Source organism: Acanthochromis polyacanthus, chromosome 9, assembly GCF_021347895.1.
Source record: "Acanthochromis polyacanthus isolate Apoly-LR-REF ecotype Palm Island chromosome 9, KAUST_Apoly_ChrSc, whole genome shotgun sequence".
NCBI classification, from domain to species: domain Eukaryota; kingdom Metazoa; phylum Chordata; class Actinopteri; family Pomacentridae; genus Acanthochromis; species Acanthochromis polyacanthus.
The window spans coordinates 17071610-17093702 of NC_067121.1; the positions used below are offsets into that span (position 1 = coordinate 17071610).

Genomic DNA, 22093 nt, shown 5'->3' on the forward strand with positions numbered 1-22093 from the left:
TGGATTTCTGATTATTTTAATGTTATCTTCACTGAACATCATTGCTTTCTTTCAAAAATGGGAACATTTCTAAGTGATCCCAAACTTTTGAACAGTAGCGTATGTGCCATTAGGTATCAAAGAAGAGTAGCAAACAACAGGTCTAAACAAATGGATAGTGACATGCATTAAGATTCAGTGGTATATATTACAAAGGCTCCACACATTTGTCAGGGCTGCTCCAGTTTATATATTCAGCTGCGTCACATCCCTGTTACACTGCTAAAAAAAAAAAAAAAAACTTTCCAAACATCCTCGCTCATGGCAACTCCAGCAGTCTTCTCTCCTTGAGATACATTTTAGGAAGTGAGGAATCCTTTTTCCAGGTATCAGGCAGGAAGACATAGGACAGAGGAGACACAGAGGGTCAGAACTGTGAAACAATATGAAACTATAGTTGTAAATGTTACAGGGATTACAGATTTTTACCTCTTCTCCGTTCTCAATTTCCTCAGTTGCTTTCCTCACCTCCTCTCTTTGCATGTTTGTCCCTCCCCCTGAAAGTGGACGACGGAGAGTAGAGACTAGAACAGAGAGGAGCTGAGGTAGCAGGAATTAAACAACATAAGACATATTTGCTTTTCAGATGTTTTAAAGCAACATGTGGGGTAGCTGCATCATCTGTTGATTGCTTTGTTATTGCGTATCACCATGTTTAATATTCTCTGTCAGATAAGCAGATTTTACATGACAATTTAAAGTACATATTTACAGTTAATTCCATAGGCTACATGGTGTTGTATAATGTGACAACAATGTCCAGATGTAGTGCATTTTTAATGGTTTAGTTCAATACACACATGCAGTGAGCCAAAACAAGGCATACTATACAAATAAAAAGTGAAATATATTTATCATTCCTGCTCATGGTATGGTTTGTATAGTCCAGCTGTGTCATAGGTGCCGTAAAGACTTCACAAACAAAGAATACACTGAGGATATATCTGTACTCCTTGTCTCTCCTTTAGATGTATTTTAGGAAATGAGATATCCTTCAAACTGATGCACTGAGACCAAGGGCGTCAGTTTGTTTGTAAAAGTGGGGGGAACGGAGACCACAGCACTTTGAGAAAATGTCGAAGAACGGCGGCAATATGCCACAAGCTGGACTCAAACTCACAACCACCACACCACAGGCAGAAGCTTAAACTGTTCAGCTATCCGTACATACAGATAGAGGGTTCTGTGGGCTGCTATAGTACTAATTCTCCCGGGCCGAAATTTTGCCCCTGCATGCCTCTGGTCGGAGCTTCCACTTGGCACAGGCGTAAATTTAGCATCTGCGCGTTTTTTGTTTGTTTGTTTGTTTGTTTGTTTTTAACCTCACGAAGGTGTGCTTGGTTGGTCTGTGCAACTCTCGGCCGAGTACGGATGGTGCGTTCAGGAGCGTCGGAATTTTCTTTACTACTGAAAATAACTGGGTTTACAACGGCTTACATGTGAAGAATTTGAATGTGTTGGAGACAAAATGACCCCTGACAAAAAGTGGGGGGGACACGTCCCCATCGCGCCCCCCCCCCCCCCCCCCAAACTGACGCCTATGACTGAGACTCATTTTCTGGTTATGGGCAGTAAGACAGAGGAGACAAGATGGAGGATAGAGGAAACAAGGAGACACAAAACAGAGGCAAGAGATTATCCTCTTGTGTAGCCAACACATGGCCCATGTGCAGTTCTGCTGACTGAGCTGCAAAAGTAGTCAGCGTAGTGAATTAGCACAGTTGCAGCACTATTTAATATAACATGGCCCCCAGCATACAATATCCTTTGTACTGAACCCCTCATAGTTCATCTCCTGGCTGCCAGTCTTACTGTGTGGTGCTGGCTTAAACCCCTGGGCAGATGAGGGCGAAATCTGGGCAGCAAACTGACATCTAGTTGCAACTGCTGCTGCTGTTAACCAAAGCATTTACCTTCCAGCTGCTCCAGCAAAACTGCGTATTGACCAAGTGTAGAAAACGTTTGTTGTACTGGAAAAATGCTGGCTGTAAAAGTTTATAACTCAATCAAAACAGTAAAAATAACAAGTGTAGACTTTACTGGAAAACGGAAGATAAAGATGACTTGTTAAAATAGGCAACACTGTAATTTTCAGCTATTTGGAGAAGAACACTAGAATCAGCCTGCTTTGACGGGTGTCTCTTTTGTAGCAAGATAATTGCTTGTTCTCTCTGTTGATATTTTCTCAAAAGTCCAAAATACAGACAATACATCTGTCTGTTTACAGCATTAGCATTTTTCAGTAGATTGGTTGTGCTGCTTTTGTAAATATCATCTTTGTAGCAATTTCGAAAGTGTATTTGAACTGCAAAAGATATCAAATGTCAAAAGCATTGTGAACAGGATTGAGCCACACAGCAAGCAGCAGCCTCTGTTAATTCTGGAGAGAAACACATCAGGAATGCAGCTCATGCTGACAAAAAATCTTTGTTCAAGTGTGCCAAGAAACTTCTGTCTCTTCCTGTCAAAGACACTCAAGCATTCCCTGTTCTAACTGTTTCATTGGGAAACACTCCAACAGTACTGCGCTTCATTGCCCAACCAATCGGCTCATCCCAACCTGCTGCTGACTGGTGACCTGAAAAAGGCCAGGAGGTGCATATTCTCTTGAGATCTACAGTAAATGCTAACCATTTTTACATCAGCATTGCTTGGAGTACCCAGGGAAAAAACACTCCCACCCCGCTCATTTCTCAAACTAATAGCGTATGCCCCAACCCACCTATTCTGGCAGAGCTTTGTCTCTTACATTTTCCCTTGAAAAGGGAAAAAAAAGAATTAGCGTCCTACAAGGGTGAAGGTGAGTCTTGCTGTCATGGACATGCTCTTGTTGCAGCCTGTGAGTAACCTTTCAGGGAAGGCTTGAATGGCAATCCATGGCTCATTCTCAAGTTAGGTGCTCCTCAAGGAAAAATGTTCACAGCACATTTTGTACAAAAGATAAATATTACTAACCATCTAGAGGTTGTCAAATTGTGAGGTGCGGCACCTCAGATTGTGGAAGCATTGTAGGGGTGGCATGAAGTGATACAAAAAAGGCACTATGAGGAGGAAGGTGTATGCCCATAGAGAGTTGTCATTGTTCCCACTAAGTGACAACAGTCAGCAGTTGGACCTACAGCACAGAATGTGACACACAGCCTTTAGAGGCAATCAAGGAACTAAAAAGCCTTTACAATTTCATATCTGTAATTTGTGTCAAAGTTCACACCCCATTTTCAGAGTCTTAACTCATCAAATCCTATATGCAGGAATGATAGACATGTTTTAAAGTTATGTATGACTTACTGTAAAGGGCTTTTTCCTGTATTCAGTGTCCAGACTGTAGAAATAGCTATACATCCAATTGAAAGAGGATATGTGGACATTGAGGAAAAAGACACTACTTAGATTTGAAGACACTACTTCAGAATCCTGAAGTTGCCTGAGAATCATCGCACTTGCAAGTTTTCTTCAGTGTCAGTATTAGTTGTTTTTGAGTACATAATTCTGCCCACGTTTGATGGTTCCATTTGCATTCATGTGAACAGATATAGGCTTAAAAAAAGGATTAAGTTGCAGCTCACAGCTAAATGAGCCTGTGACAAAATTCTGCTTCTTCTTTACATCAACCAAAGCATCATTTCCATCAGCACTTCCAAAGGGGAGGTGCTGAGGAGGAGCAGTTGTTGCAGTTTGTTTAAGTAGAGCCCACAGGCAGACTCTGAAACCCCGATTCTAAACTCTCTCAAGAATTTTGTTGGGAAAAGAGATGTATTTGTGAAAAGGATATATCTTTTATTACTAACAGTTTATAGGACATTATTATTGAGGAATGTTTGTAAGACTCGTAATCCTTAGCTGAGAGAATGTCTTGAAATATAAACTTAGGATATCAATGTTTTGTTCACACTGTACATGCATTCCTGAATGTTTTCTTGAATGGCTGTATACTGAAAACCATTCTTAGCAGCTGTGGAAAAACTAGTAAGGAAAAACAAAACACACATCCAGTGTTGCTTCAACACAGCAAATGTCTGAAACTTTGTGACATGTTCAGACTAAAACCACTGGTCTCTTATTCATCTGAGCTGAAGAAAAACAGATGTGTCTGTTAGTCCTGAACTCCACACACTCTATTTGTATGCACAATGAGCGCTCCACGCATTATTTAGTACCTCACCTCAGTTATTTGAAAACAATGTGTCATAAGAGAGTATGTGACAAATGGCTCTGGCCAGAAAGGAACATTATAACAGCACTGCAGCACAAAAAGCTTTGTGTCATTTATTTCAGTAAGATGACAGATTTTAAATTTCTCTCTGATAATGAGATCTGGGTAATCAGGAATGTTTCCCTGTTTAAAGGGTCAGCTCTCTCACATTCTCAAAAAAAAAAACACTTTTTGGCATCTAGGCATGCAGTAGGGAGAATGGGATTTTGTTTGTGGTGGTCAACAAATTGAAAAACTGTACTCATAATAATTCAACTACAACCTCTCTCTTTCTAGACACAGTACACTTACTCTGGATTGCAGCAAGGTTTTTGAGGGGCTAGAAAATTATAATTACATTTCCTTGAGTGAAAATGAATGTGGTCTGAGATTCAGCATTTTAAGCTTAAATCATGAAATGGTGAGTCAAAATTTATGAACCTTAGTCCAATAGTACTCCACCTCCTTGGCAGAGTAATTAACCTTAACCTACCTAAATCACTCAGCCCTAGTACAAATGCAATTACTAAACAATTTCCTTAACCGATACTCAACCATGTTAACTAAAAATAATTAGTCATTAAAATGAATGAAATACAGTGAACCTTTTTCCATATTCTAGCAAGAAAAGCACTCAGACAGCGCAGTCCTCTGCCAAGGCTGCTCAGTCATTGTATAATTTCTGACAGATGAAATCTTTAAAAAATTTGTGTTCCGCAGCAGTCGAATCCCAATCGTGATCATCAGCAGGCAGCTTACGTAGTGTTCACTTGCAGTCATAGTTACAGTGAAGCCATGCAGCTATCTGGCAATGATACAGAAATGTTTAACAAATCTGTGGATCCACACTATAATCCGCATCACTGCCAAAATCTAATCAGTTGGTCCTTGTCTCATTTCTGACCTTCCATAAAAATTTATTCAAAATCCGTTTTTGAGTAATGTTGCTAACAGACAGACAGACAAACCAACACTGATTGTCACATAACCTCCACCGCGTTCCTTGGTGGAGTAATAATACTAATTGGCATTTAAAAATTACATGTCAAATGAGCTGCAGTTTTCCACAGTAAATAATGTGTAAAGTTATCAATCTCTGAAAATCAGAATAATCCTCATAGCTGATCTATTGACATGTTGGAGTGACTTGTTCCCTGTAGTTGATGTTAGTCTAGTTGTTGGAAACAGCTGCTCAGCTGGAACATATGTCCACAAAACTTCATCAGTTCAGGACATCTGTCAGTATTCACTGCTCCCTCTAAAGTGGATTTACGGTATGCTCATTGCAGAGACAATTCATCACTTTAGTCTGAATGTTTTTGGAAGCATGAAATTACAGTCCTGCTGTTCCTAAATGTTAGCAGCACTAATAGTGTGAGCAAGGTTAGCAGCTGGAGCTGCTCCTTCCTGACAGACACTCCTCACCCTGTATCCTAGCTTAGCATCAGCATGGGCCTTATGTAGCCTTTTACACAGCTTGTTTCTGCACAATTCATTGACATGACTGCCACAGCTAGCAATTAGACAGCAAGGAGATGTGTTTGTACTATCCAGGCCTTCAAGAGCAGTCAGAACACCTGAAACTCTATTTCATTACACAGAGACTTCCAGCAGCAAAGTATATATGCTATGGCCCACCCACTAGGGTCAGCTAGGTGTAAGAAAAACAACCAGATGTCATTGGTTGGGTAAAGCAATTTATTGCCGAGTGACAGAATTAACACAAAAGTAATCAAACAAAAGAAAACAGGGCTGGTGGATGTTTCTAAGTCAAAGAACAAAATAAAACCAAACAAAGGCAAACAGAGTTCTTAAACTAACTAAACAAAAACAAAACGACTAAACTCCTTAGCCCAACCTGAGCACAGTAGCAACACCCACCACAAACAACAGACAAATACAATACAAATGAGTGTCAAGTGAGCATAATTAACTAAAAGAAATTGTTTCCTCTAAACACACAATTGTAACAAGACATAACATGTGAATCACCACCCCTCGGTAGCTACAGGACACACATAGGACACAAGTGGCTTCTCAACGAAATAGCAGCTGCTAACAGAAACTCCAATTTAGTAGTCACACCTCAGTGGCTATGAAATCCAGACCCCTAGACTGAGAGTTTGGCTGCAGATTCATACACAGGTGTGGTGATGGCTGGGGTCTTGTGGGAGGAGGAGTTGCGGTGGTGGACTAATCCAATGGGTCAGGAGGTGTGGAGAACCAGAGCTGAGAGCAGGTCTGGAGCTCCAGGCCAATCACTCCTGATGACTGCCAGGTGGGACCTCGAGTCCAGTCTTCAGCCAGCTGCAATAAATACAGTCTCCAAAGTCACCATGACACACAGGCTGTGTAAGTCCAGTTCCAACCCGGCAGAGGACATAACAATATACAACAACACTTCACCACTGTCTGAAGTCACCATCAATGTCCATCTCAATAATAAATATATTAAGCAACTCTGTGATGAAAACTGTCACTTCAGTAATATCTTCTGTAATCTATACACACTATCTCAAGTGAGCCATTTAGTTTGGATGTGTTCAATGCACAGTAACTGGAAGACATCTAATACACAACACTTTTAACTCACAGTACTGACAACATGACACTGAATTAAACTATCTCGACCAACTAAACCACAAAAGCACAATAAAGCACAAACACTAGTAACACTGTTACACTAATATGAACCACAACAACAGCATTTATAACCCCAACACCCCGAACTCCCATGGTGCATTATAGCAACAGTTCAGTCTTAGCTACCAGCTGTGATCACTACAATATTTTAATTGTTTCAGTTATTGACGGCAATTGATTACTCTGAACCCTAGAGTAGCTTCAATTCCATATTTAATATTCATTCGTACTTCATCTGACCATTCATCTCTTGGTTTAACCCTTAAATGCATCAGTGATTGGACTCTACACTCTTCCATAAGTGGATCAAAAATGGCCTGTATAAGAATGAATGTGTTTTTATGCATTTTTTTTTCATTTTGGTTAAGAATAATCATTTGCATTATTGTTTGCATTATATCTTGGTCCACACAAGAATGATTTCATGTTTAAAATATGTTTATTTTTCATTTTATAACAGATTTTGAACATTTTGATAATTTACAAAGGCGAATATTACACTCACTGGGTCATTTTTGACCTACCTATGCATTTCCTGGTTTAACATTTATGGGTTATTCCAGAATTGGAGGACATTTTGCATCCCACACATCAAATTTCAAAAAAGCCATCCACAAAATACTAAAACATGCAGCTGATGTGTAAATTTACTTGTACTAAATGTACTAAAAAGCAGGTGCTGGAGTCTATCCCAGCTGACTTGGGGCGAAGGCAGGGGACACCCTGGACAGGTCGCCAGTCCATCGTGGGGTTATATATACAGATGAACAATCACATTCACACCTAGGGGGGAATTAAGAATAGATTACCCTCAACATATTTTTGAACTGTGAGAGGAAGCCGGAGTACCTGGAGAGAACCCATGCATGCACAGAAAGAGCATGCAACTGCAGAAAGATCCAAAGGCCCAGGCTGGGACACGAACCAGGGATCTTCGAGCTGAAAGGCGAAAGTGCTACCCACCAATCCGCTGTACAGCCCTTTTGCTAAATATGTAGCAGAAAATTGTAAAAAGGAATTTATACTTTTTAAAAACACTGACCTAAATCTCCTCTAATTGTGGAATGACTCTTGTATATCATGGTTGCTTTACATTAGACACGCATAGGTAGCATGTCATGTAAAGCTTTCATTGGACACTCATGACTTTAGCTGTCGCTGTGTGAGCAGCACCTGAAAATATGTTAAGTCAATATTACGATTTATTATTGTTTTATTTTGTAGCTACTTGTTTTTTTCGCAGTATTTTTTTTTATCTTCAAACTCTTAATTAACATAAATAGACTTTAATACACACCAACAGAGGGGGAAAAAGAAGTTTTGAGTTTGAGTGAAAGCTAAGAACACCCACCTACCTCCCAGTTCTTAACGGTTCTACTTCGTGACGGCAGGGACCGGGTGCTCTTACTCGTGCTGCTCTCACCGTGTCCTCTCGCGCTCTTTGGCTCTGCGCGCGCTCACAGCAACAGCAGCGAGGGCGGGAGCCCGCGCCTCCTCCTCGTTATTTCCCCGTGAATACTGCCAGCTGCAACTTTTGTCGCGGCGCTGCTGCCGAGTTCCTCCTCACACCAGCTCCATTCATCCAGAGTCAAGAGAGGCAGCTGGATGATGTCACATCCGCGAACAAGGGTCCGTGTTGTCTGAAAACGCAGCTCGGATTTTCGCCGCATGCATGCACACAAACTTTTTCCTCCTTGCCAGTGCCGGTTTCTCCCCGCTGACCATATGGCGTGCTTAACGGGGACGAGTGACTGGATGTGCCCCCCTCCTCCTCTTCCTCCTCCTTCTCAGGAAGACACGGTTTTTACCAGCGCGTAGTGGACGAGGTGCCGCGATCCCACGGACCCAAACTTGCTTGATTTTTCTTTCTTTATTTGATTTTATTTTTTTGGTCGTGGAGGAGGCAGGATGTGGTCTCTGTCCGTGGTGCTGAACCCACTGCTGTTCCTGCTGCTGTTCGGATACTGCCCTTCAGTGGTGAGTTTCCCAGAAAGCTTCTCCACATTTCTACCAGAAAGAGCAGAATAAACTTGGTCTGTCATGTCATGTTGCTGATTGGGGATGTCTTTCATTTAATGCTTGGTGAATGCTCCATCACACAGAAATGACTCATTTCCTGCCATTGTTGCATATTTGGCTGATTTTTTGCTATTGTTGCTGTTACCTGTACATATTTCAGCACTGGTAGACATTAATATGCCAAAATGTGTGCAAAAAAATAACTTGAAATCTACGCACAGAATGTAAGTAATGGTGGGAGGAAGAAGCACCCTCACTGCACTTTGTTTATTGCTTACATCAACCATATAGCACTGATATTGATCCTGGAGCAATGCCAGGCATGTAGCTCACTTTTTAGGGAGAGTCCAGTCTTCATAAGAAAAGAAATAACTCCAAACAAAAGAAGCAGCACTAAACATTTTAATACTAGCAAATGTTATGTAAAAATCTGACTTGAAGTTAATTTATTCATGAATTTATCCATGCGGTCTTCCTTTACTTGCTCATTTTTTTTCTCCATGTTTTTGAAATGTAATATTTCATAAGACACATATCTTTGAGGTTCTGAGGTGAGAATGGGAGCATGATCACAAATTAGGAGAAGCAGCTTGCAGATCAGCAAGCCATTTGGACAAGAACAACGGACTATTAGGTTCATTCCAACCATGCAGAGCACGGTCCCTGTGCCAGTGTCTTGATTGCAAAGCAATGCCCTCATATAGTATCACCTTGCCATGACTGAAAGTGGTGTGCAGAATTAATGTTCAGAAAAAGAAAACAAAAAAACAGGAAATATTTGCAGGCTGAGAAAATACTTAAAACTGCCTTCAGATTCATCAAAAAGTCCAAATGAATGCTTAGAACAAAAGAGGAACCAGCTGTCTGGATTATTTCACGGGAGAAAAACTATTTGTACAGAGTTCCTCACAAAAGAAAGACTAATTGGAGAGTGCATCTGGCTTGGCTGAGCAACAGAATCTTTTTAATATGAGGAAATGTGAGAGTGGGAAGAGGGGAAAGGATGTGCGTCACTCGAGAGACAGGAGACAGACTTTTTAACAGATTAGTGAAACTAGCTTCTTTGCAGTAGCCTTTCAAAGCAAAGTGGAAAAAAAACAGGAGCTGATGCTTTTTCTGCCTCTTTTAACCTATTTTTCTGTGCTCTAACCAGAGAGAGGCAGATTGCAGCAAAAGCCATAGTGCACCATGACATTCAGTATCTAAGAATTTCTTATACTACAGCAACGTACCACACATGATCGCCAGATATATCATGTTTTCTTCTGCTGCTTTTCACTGTGGTTTTATTTTTCATGAATAGCACACTGAGCACACCAGCTCAGGGGAGTAGGATGTCATAAATAAGAATGTAGAGGTGAAAATTTTCTACCCTGTATAGCTTTTATTGAATCATCTTGTATGGACCCATCCATCCATCCAATATCTATACATCACTTAATCTTCATTAGGGTCGTGGGGTGCTGGAGCCTATCTCAGCTGACTTAGGGTGAAGGCAGGCGACACCCTGGACAGGTCACCAGTCTATCACAGGGATACATATAGTAGAGACAAAGCACAAGCACACTCACATTCACATCTATAGACTATTTAGAATCACCAATTAATCTCAGCATGTTTTTGGACTGTGGGAGGAAGCCAGAGTACCCAGAGAAAGCCCACACATGCACAGGGAGAACATGCAAACTCCATGCAGAAAGATCTCGGGATGTGCTATCCACCAAGCCACTGTGCAGCCCTGTAAGGAACCACTTCATATAAAATATAAAATAAGTTTCAGAGATCAAGCAACCAATAATAAATGTGTTATAATTATTATTTATTATTAACCTTTATTTAACCAGGAGAAATCTCATTGAGATTAACAACCTCTTTTGCAAGGTAGTCTTGGAGATAGGCAGCAGCAACGACAAGACACAGTTACAAAATTACACAGTTAAAACATAATTAAAAGAAGAGCATGAAACAAATAAAAGATTCAATTTCTAAGCAAGTTATGAAAAACAGATTCATGTTGTGGAGTCAGCCTCAAGAACTCTCTGTCTGGATTTAAAAATGCTCAATGAGATTACCTCGGTTAATTTCCAGTTTTTCTGCAACTTATTCTGAAGGTGCACATTTGAAAATGTTTGGGCTGCAGTCCTTTGATAATACCTTAAACTATTTTCTTCAAGTTGAATTATGTCAGCATAGCAGAGTTGTGTGTAAAAAAAAACAAAAAACAAGAAGCTCTCAGAGGCTTGATAATGTAGAAGGTATTTGTTGTACTTTTGACTTCAAAATAACATTTCAAAGTGAAAAGGAGATAGACTGAGGAATCAAAATGCAAGTGTTAAATACCAAAAGAGTGATAAGATAATATTGTCCTTAAAAAACAGATAGTGGTTATAGTTGGCATTTATTTCTTAAGCAACATACTCTTATTGCAGTAATACGATATATACTGAGAAATTCAGCCCTTCTTTAGGTGAAAATGGTGAGTCAAAGCCTGAGCTTTCCCTTTGGTGTGACGTTTTTGCCTGCTCAGAGGGGAGATGATCTTTCATGGCTGATTCCAAACGTTCTTTAAACTACTCAGACTGACAGGCAAGGATGAATGGAAGAAGGAAAAGATGCCTGCACTGTGAAAACAGGGCACTTTGCTTTTTTATTCATAAACTAAGTCTAATAGATGCCAAAGTTCACATGTTTCATATGTTTTTCTCCATCCAGGTTCAGTTTGAGGGTGTATGACAAAATCCAAATAATAATTGTTAGTCTGCCAAAGAGGCTGGTAGTGCAGACAAATTTGCAATCCACAGTCAAAGGTTGCCAGTATTTGGCTGGAAGCTTGTGTTAATTTCCCATGCTGACAGTAAACAGCATTATTGTTCAAATACTGATGCTGTTTGTGTGCCTGATAGCTATCAACTTCTCCAACACATCAGGACACTTTTATCAATATTTGGAGCAAAGCTATATTTTATTGTGTACACTCTGACACTAGTTAATGGTGTTGCATTTAAAAGTGCTGCATTGGCTTATGATGCATAGTGTTATGTTCTTTAGGCTTTATACGCTAGTGGAGGCTAGTGCCATGGAGCATATTGAATGAAATAAAGAGCAGGAAAAGCTCCCACAAATCAGGTTTATCTGTGTCTCCCAGCAGGACTTTCAGTTAAGGCACTGGAAGGCCTAGTGAGCAGAAACAGAGGAATTTCAGCACTCAGGTTATTCATCAAGGCCAGGAAACACTATTTATTGTTGAAGAGAAAATTCACTGGAGACCATATACTGTGAGCAGAGGAATATCTTACAGAAAAAGCACTTTGTTCTTTTAAAAAAGACCTTTTTATAAGTCAGTGGAATTGGTTGATGTCAAAGCTTTGGCGGTATAAGGGAGAAAAATGAGTGACCCATGAGGAAAAAAAAACAACAAAACATAACAACTGTGTGCCACAATTTAATAAGAGTGATATCATCAGTGTTTATTCAGTGTGTGTGTGTAGGTATGTGTGCTGTGTATTTACAGCTGTGCTTGTGTGTCTGTATGCAGACCATCAGGCCAAAGGAGGGGTGGCAGGTATACAGCTCAGCTCAGGATGCAGATGGGCGTTGTATCTGCACAGTGGTGGCACCTGAACAGAATCTGTGCTCCAGAGATGCCAAAGGCAGGCAGCTGCGCCAGCTCCTGGAGAAGGTATGTGCACACAAGTCACACACATTTCTGTTTACATGACAACACACCCACTCACGCTCTAACACACACATTTACCATAAGCACCCAGCACACCTGAACTCATATAGACATCACATCAATTTATATCGTTATTCGCGCTTCTTTGTATCTCTAATCCTCAGAGAGATTGCACCAGCCAGGTCCATAACCCTATTTTCCACCTCTGCATATATTACATGGGTGACATCAGCTGAATGGCTGCTTCTGAAGATGAAAATGCTCTTCATCTCACCTAAACAGAACTAGAGTGACCCCCTTTCCTCCCAGCAAACCATTCAAAGATATCAACAGGCTTTTGCTATTTAATTGTGAGTGTTATCAATGTCAGAAAGTGGATGTTATCATAAAAGCAGCTTTCGATGGTCTGTTTTTCATATCTACAACCATGGATTTTTTTTGTATGAAAGTATGCATTTTTAATTGATTTGATCAAATTATTTATGTACACATCGAGGCAATATTGTGAACTGAAGTGTAACCCTCAAATGCAGTTCCAAATGTTATTTTTTACCCGTGACTGTCGTGATTTAATACATTATCTACAAACAAACAGCACAGCAGAGTCAATTTCCTCAACGGGTTTGCCGTATAAGGAAACATTGCTGTAGCCTACATTTTAATGTCGTATGCCAAAGGGTGTTCTCTGTCATTCACAGGGGCCTTTGACACTAATGTACTAAGCTGCCTCAGGGCGTCAGTGAGGCCATTTCAGGATCCCAACAGAGCCCGAAAAGTATGCAGAACACAATGCATGAGTGTTGTGCCACTTTGTTAGTGATGTGCTCCAATAATGTTGGTTTGTTATAATTAGAGTCAGACACAGAAGAGAGAAAAGGCCATATTCTTTTTTGTTCACTTGCCCCATAAACCTAGTAAGCTTTTATTAAACCAGAGAGAGACTTTAAGGTTTCTGCATCGCTTTTCTTCTCAAAAGTATGTTATTAAAACCAGGACATTCAATAGTCTGCGCGTGACATTTGGAAATCACTCACAATTTATTCTGTACCAACTCATAAAGTGAAATATGTGTTTAGAGTTGAGAGGAAGCAGAACAAGAAAACTGCCATGTAGCAATCCCATGTCCATGTACAAATCATTGGAAGGCTTGTTCTGCTAAAAGACACGTTGGAGGTCAAAATGTTGATCAGTTCCTCAGGAAGTTGGAGCATGGCAGACTACTGAACGCTGAACATGGAGGACATTTTAATCTTGTGGTGGACGGAAAAATCAATGCTGGGCTGTTTCATTCTTTTCAAAAGGTCCAGAACATGTCGCAGTCAATCGAAGTGCTGAATCTGCGGACGCAGAGGGACTTTCAGTATATCATGAGAATGGAGAGCCAGATCAAAGGACTGCGGTCAAAGTTCCGACAGATCGAATCGGACAGAAAGACGCTCGTCAACAAAAACTTTCAGGTATATTTTTGTTTGATGTTTAATGCTTTGGGAAACATCACAGGATCACCTGAGAAAGGACCTCTTGTAAAAATACCTGAGAAGCATCTGAATTGATAAACCTTCATTCCTCATAAGATCAATGCGTGTCCACCACTGCCTGGCCAAGGACAAGGTTGTCTTAAAGCGCCCCACATGGATACTGACTGACAGCACAGCCCCCAATAGCCGCATGACAAACATCCACTTAGCATTTGTTTGACCCACGAAAAAAGCAAAGTACGTTTTACAGGGGGGACCAAGGAGAAGAGCCACATGGGTTAGAAACTTGAAACGTGAGCTAATGTCTCCCTCAACACCACTGTGGCCACTGTAGTTTGTGATTACATGCACTCACTTGTTACATTAATGGAAACTTCATAATCGGAAAGAGGACTGTAATTTTGATCGAGACTCCACCTCTGAAGCCTTCTGTAACAAAATTAACTATAAAAGTTGAAGCGAAGTTAAAAAATAAAAAAATAATCTGGATCAAATATGTGTTAATTAATTATTCAATTACTTTTTAGTGGGGAAAAAAACATTGAATGTAATTTCATAAGGGAGATAGGATTCCTTCTTCGGATACTCCAGCTTCCTCCCACAGTTCAAAAACATGCTGAGGCTAATTGGTGATTCTAAATTGTTCATAGGTGTGAATGTGAGTGTGATTGTTTGTCTCTATGTGCAGCCCTGTGATAGACCCTGTCTTCACCCTAAGTCAGCTGGGATAGACTCCAACCCCCAGCGACCCTAATGAGGATTAAGCTGTGTATAGATAATGGATGAATCGATAGAGATAGGATTCCCAAACAATTTTATATATGTATACTACCATTCAAAAGTTTGGAGTCACTTAGAATAGTCCTTATTTTTCAAGTTATTATTTTTGGGGCATTTTTGCCTTTATTAAATAGAACAGTGAGAGAGAGACAGGAGACATGGGTAGAGGAGTAGGGAAATGACATGCAGTAAATTGCCATGAGCTGGATTTGAACCCATAACCGCTGCGTCGAGGACTACAGTCCCTGTTCACAGGTCGCCTGCCCAGCTATCTGGGTGCCCAAAATGTCCTTCTTTTAGAAAAAAAAGCTATTTTTTCCAATGAAGATAACATCAAATTAATCAGAGATACAGTCTAGACATTGTTAATATGGTAAATGACTGTTCTAGCTGGAAATGGCTGTTTTTTAATGGAATATCTACATAGGGGTACAGAGGAACATTTCCAGCAACCATCACTCCTGTGTTCTAATGCTACATTGTGTTAGCTAATGGTGTTGAAAGGCTAATTGATGATTAGGAAACCCTTGTGCAATTATGTTAGCGTGTGAATGAAAGTGTGAGTTTTCATGGAAAACATGAAGTTGTCTGGGTGACCCCAAACTTTTTAACGGTAATATATACATATAGATATATAAAATGTTAGTAAGATACAATATTTAAGACTATTTCGACAATAATCATTGAGGTGAAATCAGTTTGTTTCTTAAAGTGTATGATCTCTCTTTTTTCTCTTATCTTTTTTGCTGGATCATGTTCTTATGATAAACTTCTGATATGCATGTGTCACATGACCACATTATTGTGCCTCTCACCTACTCAGAAAGGCATTTTCTAAGTAGAAGGTCGACATTTTGTGCAAAACAAAGGAAAGAGACTGCTGTTTACATTTATTAATATGAACACACAGCTGTAAACATGCAGTATATTGCCAAACTGAGATTTGTAAAGTCTGTTTTTTTTACAGTGCACTACTGCTTTGTTTGTTACAGGAGCTGAAGGGGAAGATGGAGACCCTGCAGCCACTGATCCCTGTATTGGAACAGTATAGGACAGATGCCAAGCTCATCTCCCAGTTCAAAGAGGAGATCAGAAACCTGTCTGGTGTGTTGATGGGTATCCAGGAGGAGATGGGAGCCTATGACTACGAGGAACTGCAGCAGAGGGTCCTAAACCTGGAAAATAGGCTCCGCAGCTGTATGAGCAAACTCAGTGAGTCTGTTGCAAAAAAGTACGCAAAAGCATCACATCCAGGAATGGTGACCTCAGATTTACCCAACGGCAAAATTCTTGCAACTACTAGCAGACTGGCATTTCAGATACAGAGCAAAGGACGGAGCAGAAGCGCTACCAGAGGTTGAAATAATGTTACTGGCATCAGAAAAGCCCTGTTTGCAGAGTCAACAGCATTTTTCCAAGGAAAAAATAAAATGTGGTAACATCGTCAAGCTTCACTCTGACTTCAGTCAAAATTCCAACTTTTTTAAAGCAATGATTGATTAGTTTAACTTTGATGTTAATTTTGATAATTCGTTTCATTTTTGATTGCTTCTCTTTTCTTCTTTTCCGTTTGTGGTTTGAAAAGCTGGACTTAAATCATTCCACCCACTGAGGTATAACTCCACTAATAAGATCAATTCTGCCTTCAGAGCAGCTTTGTATTTCATAAAGGTTTGCATAACTAAACCTCCAATTTGCCAACTGCCAGGTTATCAACAGTGATGGTTCCTGTCAAAGTGTCAACATAAATAGCTAACATGTGAATGCTAATAGGATGTGGCTGGAAATCTGTCGGTGCTTGAGATGACTGCTTTCATTGTCCATGAACTTTGATTGATTAGGTAAAATACCACTTCGATACTTAATAGGGAACTTGCAAACTTGTGTGCAAGTGATAGCCTGCTGTCATTTGGCACAATTAAAATGTCTAGCAAGATGAATTAAGTGCAACTCGAGTACCTCGAATATTAAACTATGTGGGATAAATGTTTCCCCAGATCTGGCCCATGGGAAGGGGCTGTACAAGTCAGTTTCACATATCTTATTAACCTCTGTTTCAATAATGACAAAGAAAAGTGATAGAAGCTGCACACACACTGTCCAAAACCCAAACTTATTGGACTGAAAATGGAGCCACTACCAGATTTATACATCCATCTATCCATCAATTAACTATCCACCGCTTAGTTCTCATTAGGGTTGTGGGGGGCTGGAGTCTATCCCAGCTGACTTAGAGTGAAGACAGGCTTCACCCTGGTCAGGTCACCAGTCTATCACAGGGCTACATATAGAGACAAGCAGTCACACTCACATTCACACCTACAGACAATTTAGAATCACCAATTAACCTCAGCATGTTTTTGGACTGTGGGAGGAAGCTGGAGTAACTGGAGAAAACCCATACATGCACAGGGAGAACATGCAGAAAGATCCTAGACCCCAGGCTGGGATGCTAACTGGGGATCTTCGAGCTGTGAGGCGACAGTGCTAACCTCCGAACCACTGTGCAGCCCCAGATTTATACAGTCTTTTATATTTATGCTTGAATCGTATTCCAATCATGATATTATCGCGTATCTAACCAAAGCTGTTTGATGTGTTGACAGCATGCGGTAAACTGATGAAGATCACCGGACCGCTGACAGTGAAAACTTCAGGGACCAGATTTGGAGCCTGGATGACTGACCCACAGGCGTCTCCCAAAAACAACAGGGTGAGTTTTAATGTCTCTTTGTCTCTGAAGCAGCACAGAGCAAATTAATAATTTACGTACAACTGCTTCCCTCCTGTTAGTCTGAGTGGAGACATGCGGTTGAATTATAATATCCTACTCGCTAAAACGGTTTTACACAATTGACTGCAGAGCTTAAACATAAAACTTGACAGAATTTGCTGGGCAGTTGACGTATGTACACCAGTTGTTATATTAGGATTCTCTTTACTGAATGTGGGGAAAACTCTAAATGACTGGAAGAGTTTGTTCTTGACTTACTATTTGCCACAGATCATTCAGCAGCACGTATTAAAGAAAGCCAATGTATACAGCACATGGTGGTTGATAATTTTCCAAATACTTAACACAGTAATGGTCATACTCTAAAGTATGCTGTGCTTGACATATACAATGTTACTTAAAGAGCTTATGTTATGCATATTTACAGGTATACAATTTTATTTTTGTCATCTGCTTGAATATGTTTGAATACTTGTACATTGCTGCAGCGCTTCATCTCACAATTTGTCTAGAATGCTTAGTTTTATCTGCTGTCTCTTTAAGGATGCCCTTCTGAAAAATCCAGTCTGCTCTAATTAGTCAGCAGGCAATGATGAAAATGAGGTAATGTTGGTCAACTCAGAGACCTGGGGTTAAGACAAAGCGCTCTGTTGTGTCTGAGGTGTGGCCAAGTTGGTCTTTAGGCAAACGTTATGTGAGTGTGTCACATGATGATGTAAATATGTAACAGAAGAAGATCTTGGACTTAAAATGGAGTGTGTTAGTACATGAGCGGTTGTGTTTCTGTGCTGGATAACAATTCTGTTTGATGTGGACTTTGAGCTTAAGAAGTTTGCAGAATTTATATAAGCAAACAAAAAACTTAAACACTCTAAAGGAAATACAATAAGGCACTGAGATGAGGAGAGGATTACCTTGATCCGTTTTCATGTTTACATTGAAGCTTTCAAAAAGCTTTGTGGGTATCTTTGAGAGTTGAAAAGTGTGTCGATACAATCCATTCTATGTAAAGCATTTGAGAAACCATATTCACACACTAGTCACATACACTACCGTTTAAAAGTTTGGGGTCACCCAGGCAATGTCATGTTTTCCATGAAAACTCACACTTTTATTCATGTGCTAACATAATTGCACAAGGGTTTTATAATCATCAGTTAGCCTTTCAGTACTATTAGCTAACACAGTGTAGCATTAGAACACCGGAGTGATGGTTGCTGGAAATGTTCCTCTGTACCCCTATGTAGATATTCCATCAAAAATCAGCAGTTTTCAGCTAGAAGTCATTTACCACATTAACAATGTCTAGACTGTATTTCTGATTGATCATTGTTGTCTTTATTGAAAAAAATGCCTTTCTTTCAAAAAAAAGGACATTTGTAAGTGACCTCAAACATTTGAATGGTAAAATACAGGAGGAAGCCTTTTCTTAACCAGGCATAGCATTATATGCTACATGCATTATGTCAGACACAGTGGAGGCTATTCAACATAACTGTTCTCCTTGCTAAGTTTTCTTTTATGTGATCATTTTTTTTTGCTTTGTTTTGAAATCATTCACATTATACATTTTTATTATCTCTAAACCTTCCTTTTCTGGCACAATTTTTTTTTGTCCTGTCTGTTTGTCAACTGCATATCCATGTAATAGCATACACTGGGTACAAACAGGTACAAATTAGATAGACCTGGCCTTATCAAAACACTGCTGAGGAGCACCCCTTGTCAAAATCTCTACAGTAGTACTTTAACCTCATTAGAATTGTTAAACATTTACTACCTAAGCAATCGTGCTTGGATGCCTTACTATGAGTTAATTACTGTAATACATGAGGTTTAACAGGATGGCTACTGTCGCCTTCCTTTGGTCTCCGTTTGACTTCGTTTGTAACAATTAAAGAGAAATGCATCACTGAATATTTGACCACCAAAAAAACATTTGGCCAGTTGCAACATGGAATCTTCCCATTTATGAAATTCCTGTGTTCTGTGATCGCTTGACTTTACAAAGAAATTGTATAAATATAGTTATACATCCCACAATTTTTGGTATACGGATGTTTTTATCTGCATATAATTTTTGGTATACGGATGTTTTATCTGCATATAATTTCATGACGCCGTTTTTTAAACATTACAGGAATGTTGTCTATATGTATTTGTCTCCAGGTGTGGTACATGGACAGCTACACCAACAACAAGATAGTGAAAGAGTATAAATCAATTGCTGATTTTGTGGCTGGAGTCGAATCCAGAACCTACAACCTGCCTTTCAAGTGGGCTGGAACCAATCATGTGGTGTACAACGGGTCTCTGTACTACAACAAGATGCAGAGTAACATCATCGTGAGGTACAGCTTCGAGACAGGTCGTGTAGTCACACAGAGGGCTTTGGAGTCAGCAGGCTTCCATAACGTGTACCCATACACCTGGGGAGGTTTCTCAGACATCGACCTGATGGCAGACGAGCTGGGCCTGTGGGCCGTGTACGCCACCAACCAGAACGCCGGAAACATCGTCATCAGCCAGCTGAACCCCAACACACTCCAGATCATCAACACGTGGAACACAGAATACTCAAAGAGGAACGCTGGTGAGTCTTTTATGATCTGTGGAACTCTCTACATCACTAACTCCCATCTGACCGGTGCCAAGGTATACTATGCCTACTCTACTAAAACCTCCACATACGAGTATACAGACATTCCCTTTCATAACCAGTACTTCCACATGTCTATGCTGGACTACAATGCCAGGGATCGTGCCCTCTATGGCTGGAACAATGGCCACCAGGTCCTGTTTAATGTTACACTTTTCCACATCATTAAAACTGAGGATGACTCTTAAAAGAAGGAACATACTGTTCACAGGAAAGATAGAGGAAAAAGAAAACATAAAACATTGAAGGTTGTGCCTGAATGTTCTAACTCATTTTATTTATTTTTTAATGTATTTCATTTCCCTGATTAAATTTGCACATTTGATTTTATTTATATATTTATTTATTTACATCAGGCTGTTTTTGTGTTTCCATGTAAAGACTGAAATGATTCATATACTGTCACAGTGGAAATGTGACACTTTGCCTAAAAAATAAATGTCAGCATAACATGTAAACCAGTTGAGTACATTATAAAACGTAATGCACTAAATGCACTAAAACATAACACATTTTGGATTAATAATGGCACTTTTACCTTGTGACTTTTAGATACCTAACAATAAACTTCAAGTCATTTCTGAAGCTCCTTTTTCACTCTAATCTAAAAGATTCACATTTATAATAGTTTTCTCATCCAGCGTTGCATTCTTTCAGGCCCCCTCATCTATTCATATTTTGACTGTGTTCATTAATTGTTCGCTTTGTTTCTCTCCTTGCCATTTATTCATCATACTCTGCTAATTTATTCCTTCTTTTCACTGTCTCCATTTAGCCTTCAAATTTGTCAAATCGCTTTTCCTTTGAAAAGTTTTGCGCTTGACCTTGTACAAGACAATGAGAAATGTGGTGAACCATAATGCACCTGTATAGTTAATGTACTTGGCTTTTTTTGTGTCACTGAAGATTCTCAGTCATCCAGGTCATTGGATATCTTGAAGTACTAAGTCAAAGTAGTTAGCAAACACCAAATTCTTGTTGCCTTTAACATAGTACTCTAAGATTTTAGCTTTTTTGTAACTTCAGCAACAGTTTGTATGCCTTATTCAGTGCAGTATGTTCTGTAAGCCCAAGGATAATAGCTCTTGTGCATGAATGTTGGCTATCCTAACAGCATTTTTACTGTAACTGTATATCTGTGTATTTTGTATTTGCACAACATCCCATTCTCCTTCTCTCTAGCTATAGTTATGCAACAGTAAAGATCCATGAATACAGACAGACAGTGAAAAGAATTCATCTGTGTAAATAAGAAGTCCTACATAACTAAAATAAAGTATTGTTTTCATTAAGTCACTGTTCTGCGTGTTTGTGTTTTCAGTTTGACACGCTTGTTCAAAATGCTGACCTGCCTTAAAGTGCAGTAACGTTGCACTATCATTTATTTTGACATTAACGAAAACCAACAGATATGAGTGCAACAATCCCTTTCTGCTAAAAAAGGATTTGATTCATTGTCATTTTGAAAGCTTTTGTCACATTGCCAGATATTTGCTAATTTCCTGGTTGCTCTTCACATGGAATTGACAACATCTTTGAGCTGTAAATATCTCTGTACTTTGACAACAGCAGCTTGCAAAGGCGTCGTGCTTTGATTTGTATCTTGGCTTTATTGGTTCTGTCAGTTCCCATAAACATCTTCTTTGGTTGGTGACATCCATGTATACTGTATTTACTAGGCCTGTGTTGTATTCCCATTGTCTCTAGAAAGAATATATTATTTTTAATGTTGCAGTGGATATCTTTGGCAGTTGGAAACAAGAAATAAATATAGATATACTGTTACATTGTGAATTTGTAGCCCTAATTTTATTTGCAAAAAGTGCTAAAAGATACTTTCTGAACATAAACAGTTAATGTACACTGATTAGCG

General features: G+C 39.7%; 1 protein-coding gene and 1 long non-coding RNA gene across 3 annotated transcripts; one reads left to right on the forward strand and one right to left on the reverse strand.

Annotated features, from left to right (window-relative positions):
- Positions 1 to 8337, reverse strand: LOC110964496 (uncharacterized). 2 transcript variants are annotated; one of them, XR_007944327.1, is made up of 3 exons: positions 8230 to 8337; positions 469 to 536; positions 1 to 355 (listed from the first exon to the last, which is right to left on the reverse strand). It is a non-coding gene; the product is annotated as an uncharacterized LOC110964496 (long non-coding RNA). The 2 variants fall into 2 exon arrangements; XR_002596595.2 differs by having other exon boundaries at positions 469 to 563; positions 8230 to 8330.
- Positions 8338 to 8402: 65 nt separating this feature from the next.
- On the forward strand, positions 8403 to 21512 carry LOC110964495 (noelin-3-like). Its single transcript, XM_022213251.2, has 6 exons — positions 8403 to 8851; positions 12429 to 12572; positions 13871 to 14026; positions 15820 to 16039; positions 17434 to 17540; positions 19731 to 21512. The coding sequence occupies exons 1-6, from the start codon at positions 8783 to 8785 to the stop codon at positions 20406 to 20408; spliced, it is 1374 nt and encodes a 457-aa protein (XP_022068943.1). The 5' UTR covers positions 8403 to 8782; the 3' UTR covers positions 20409 to 21512.
- The last annotated feature ends 581 nt before the right edge of the window (positions 21513 to 22093 follow it).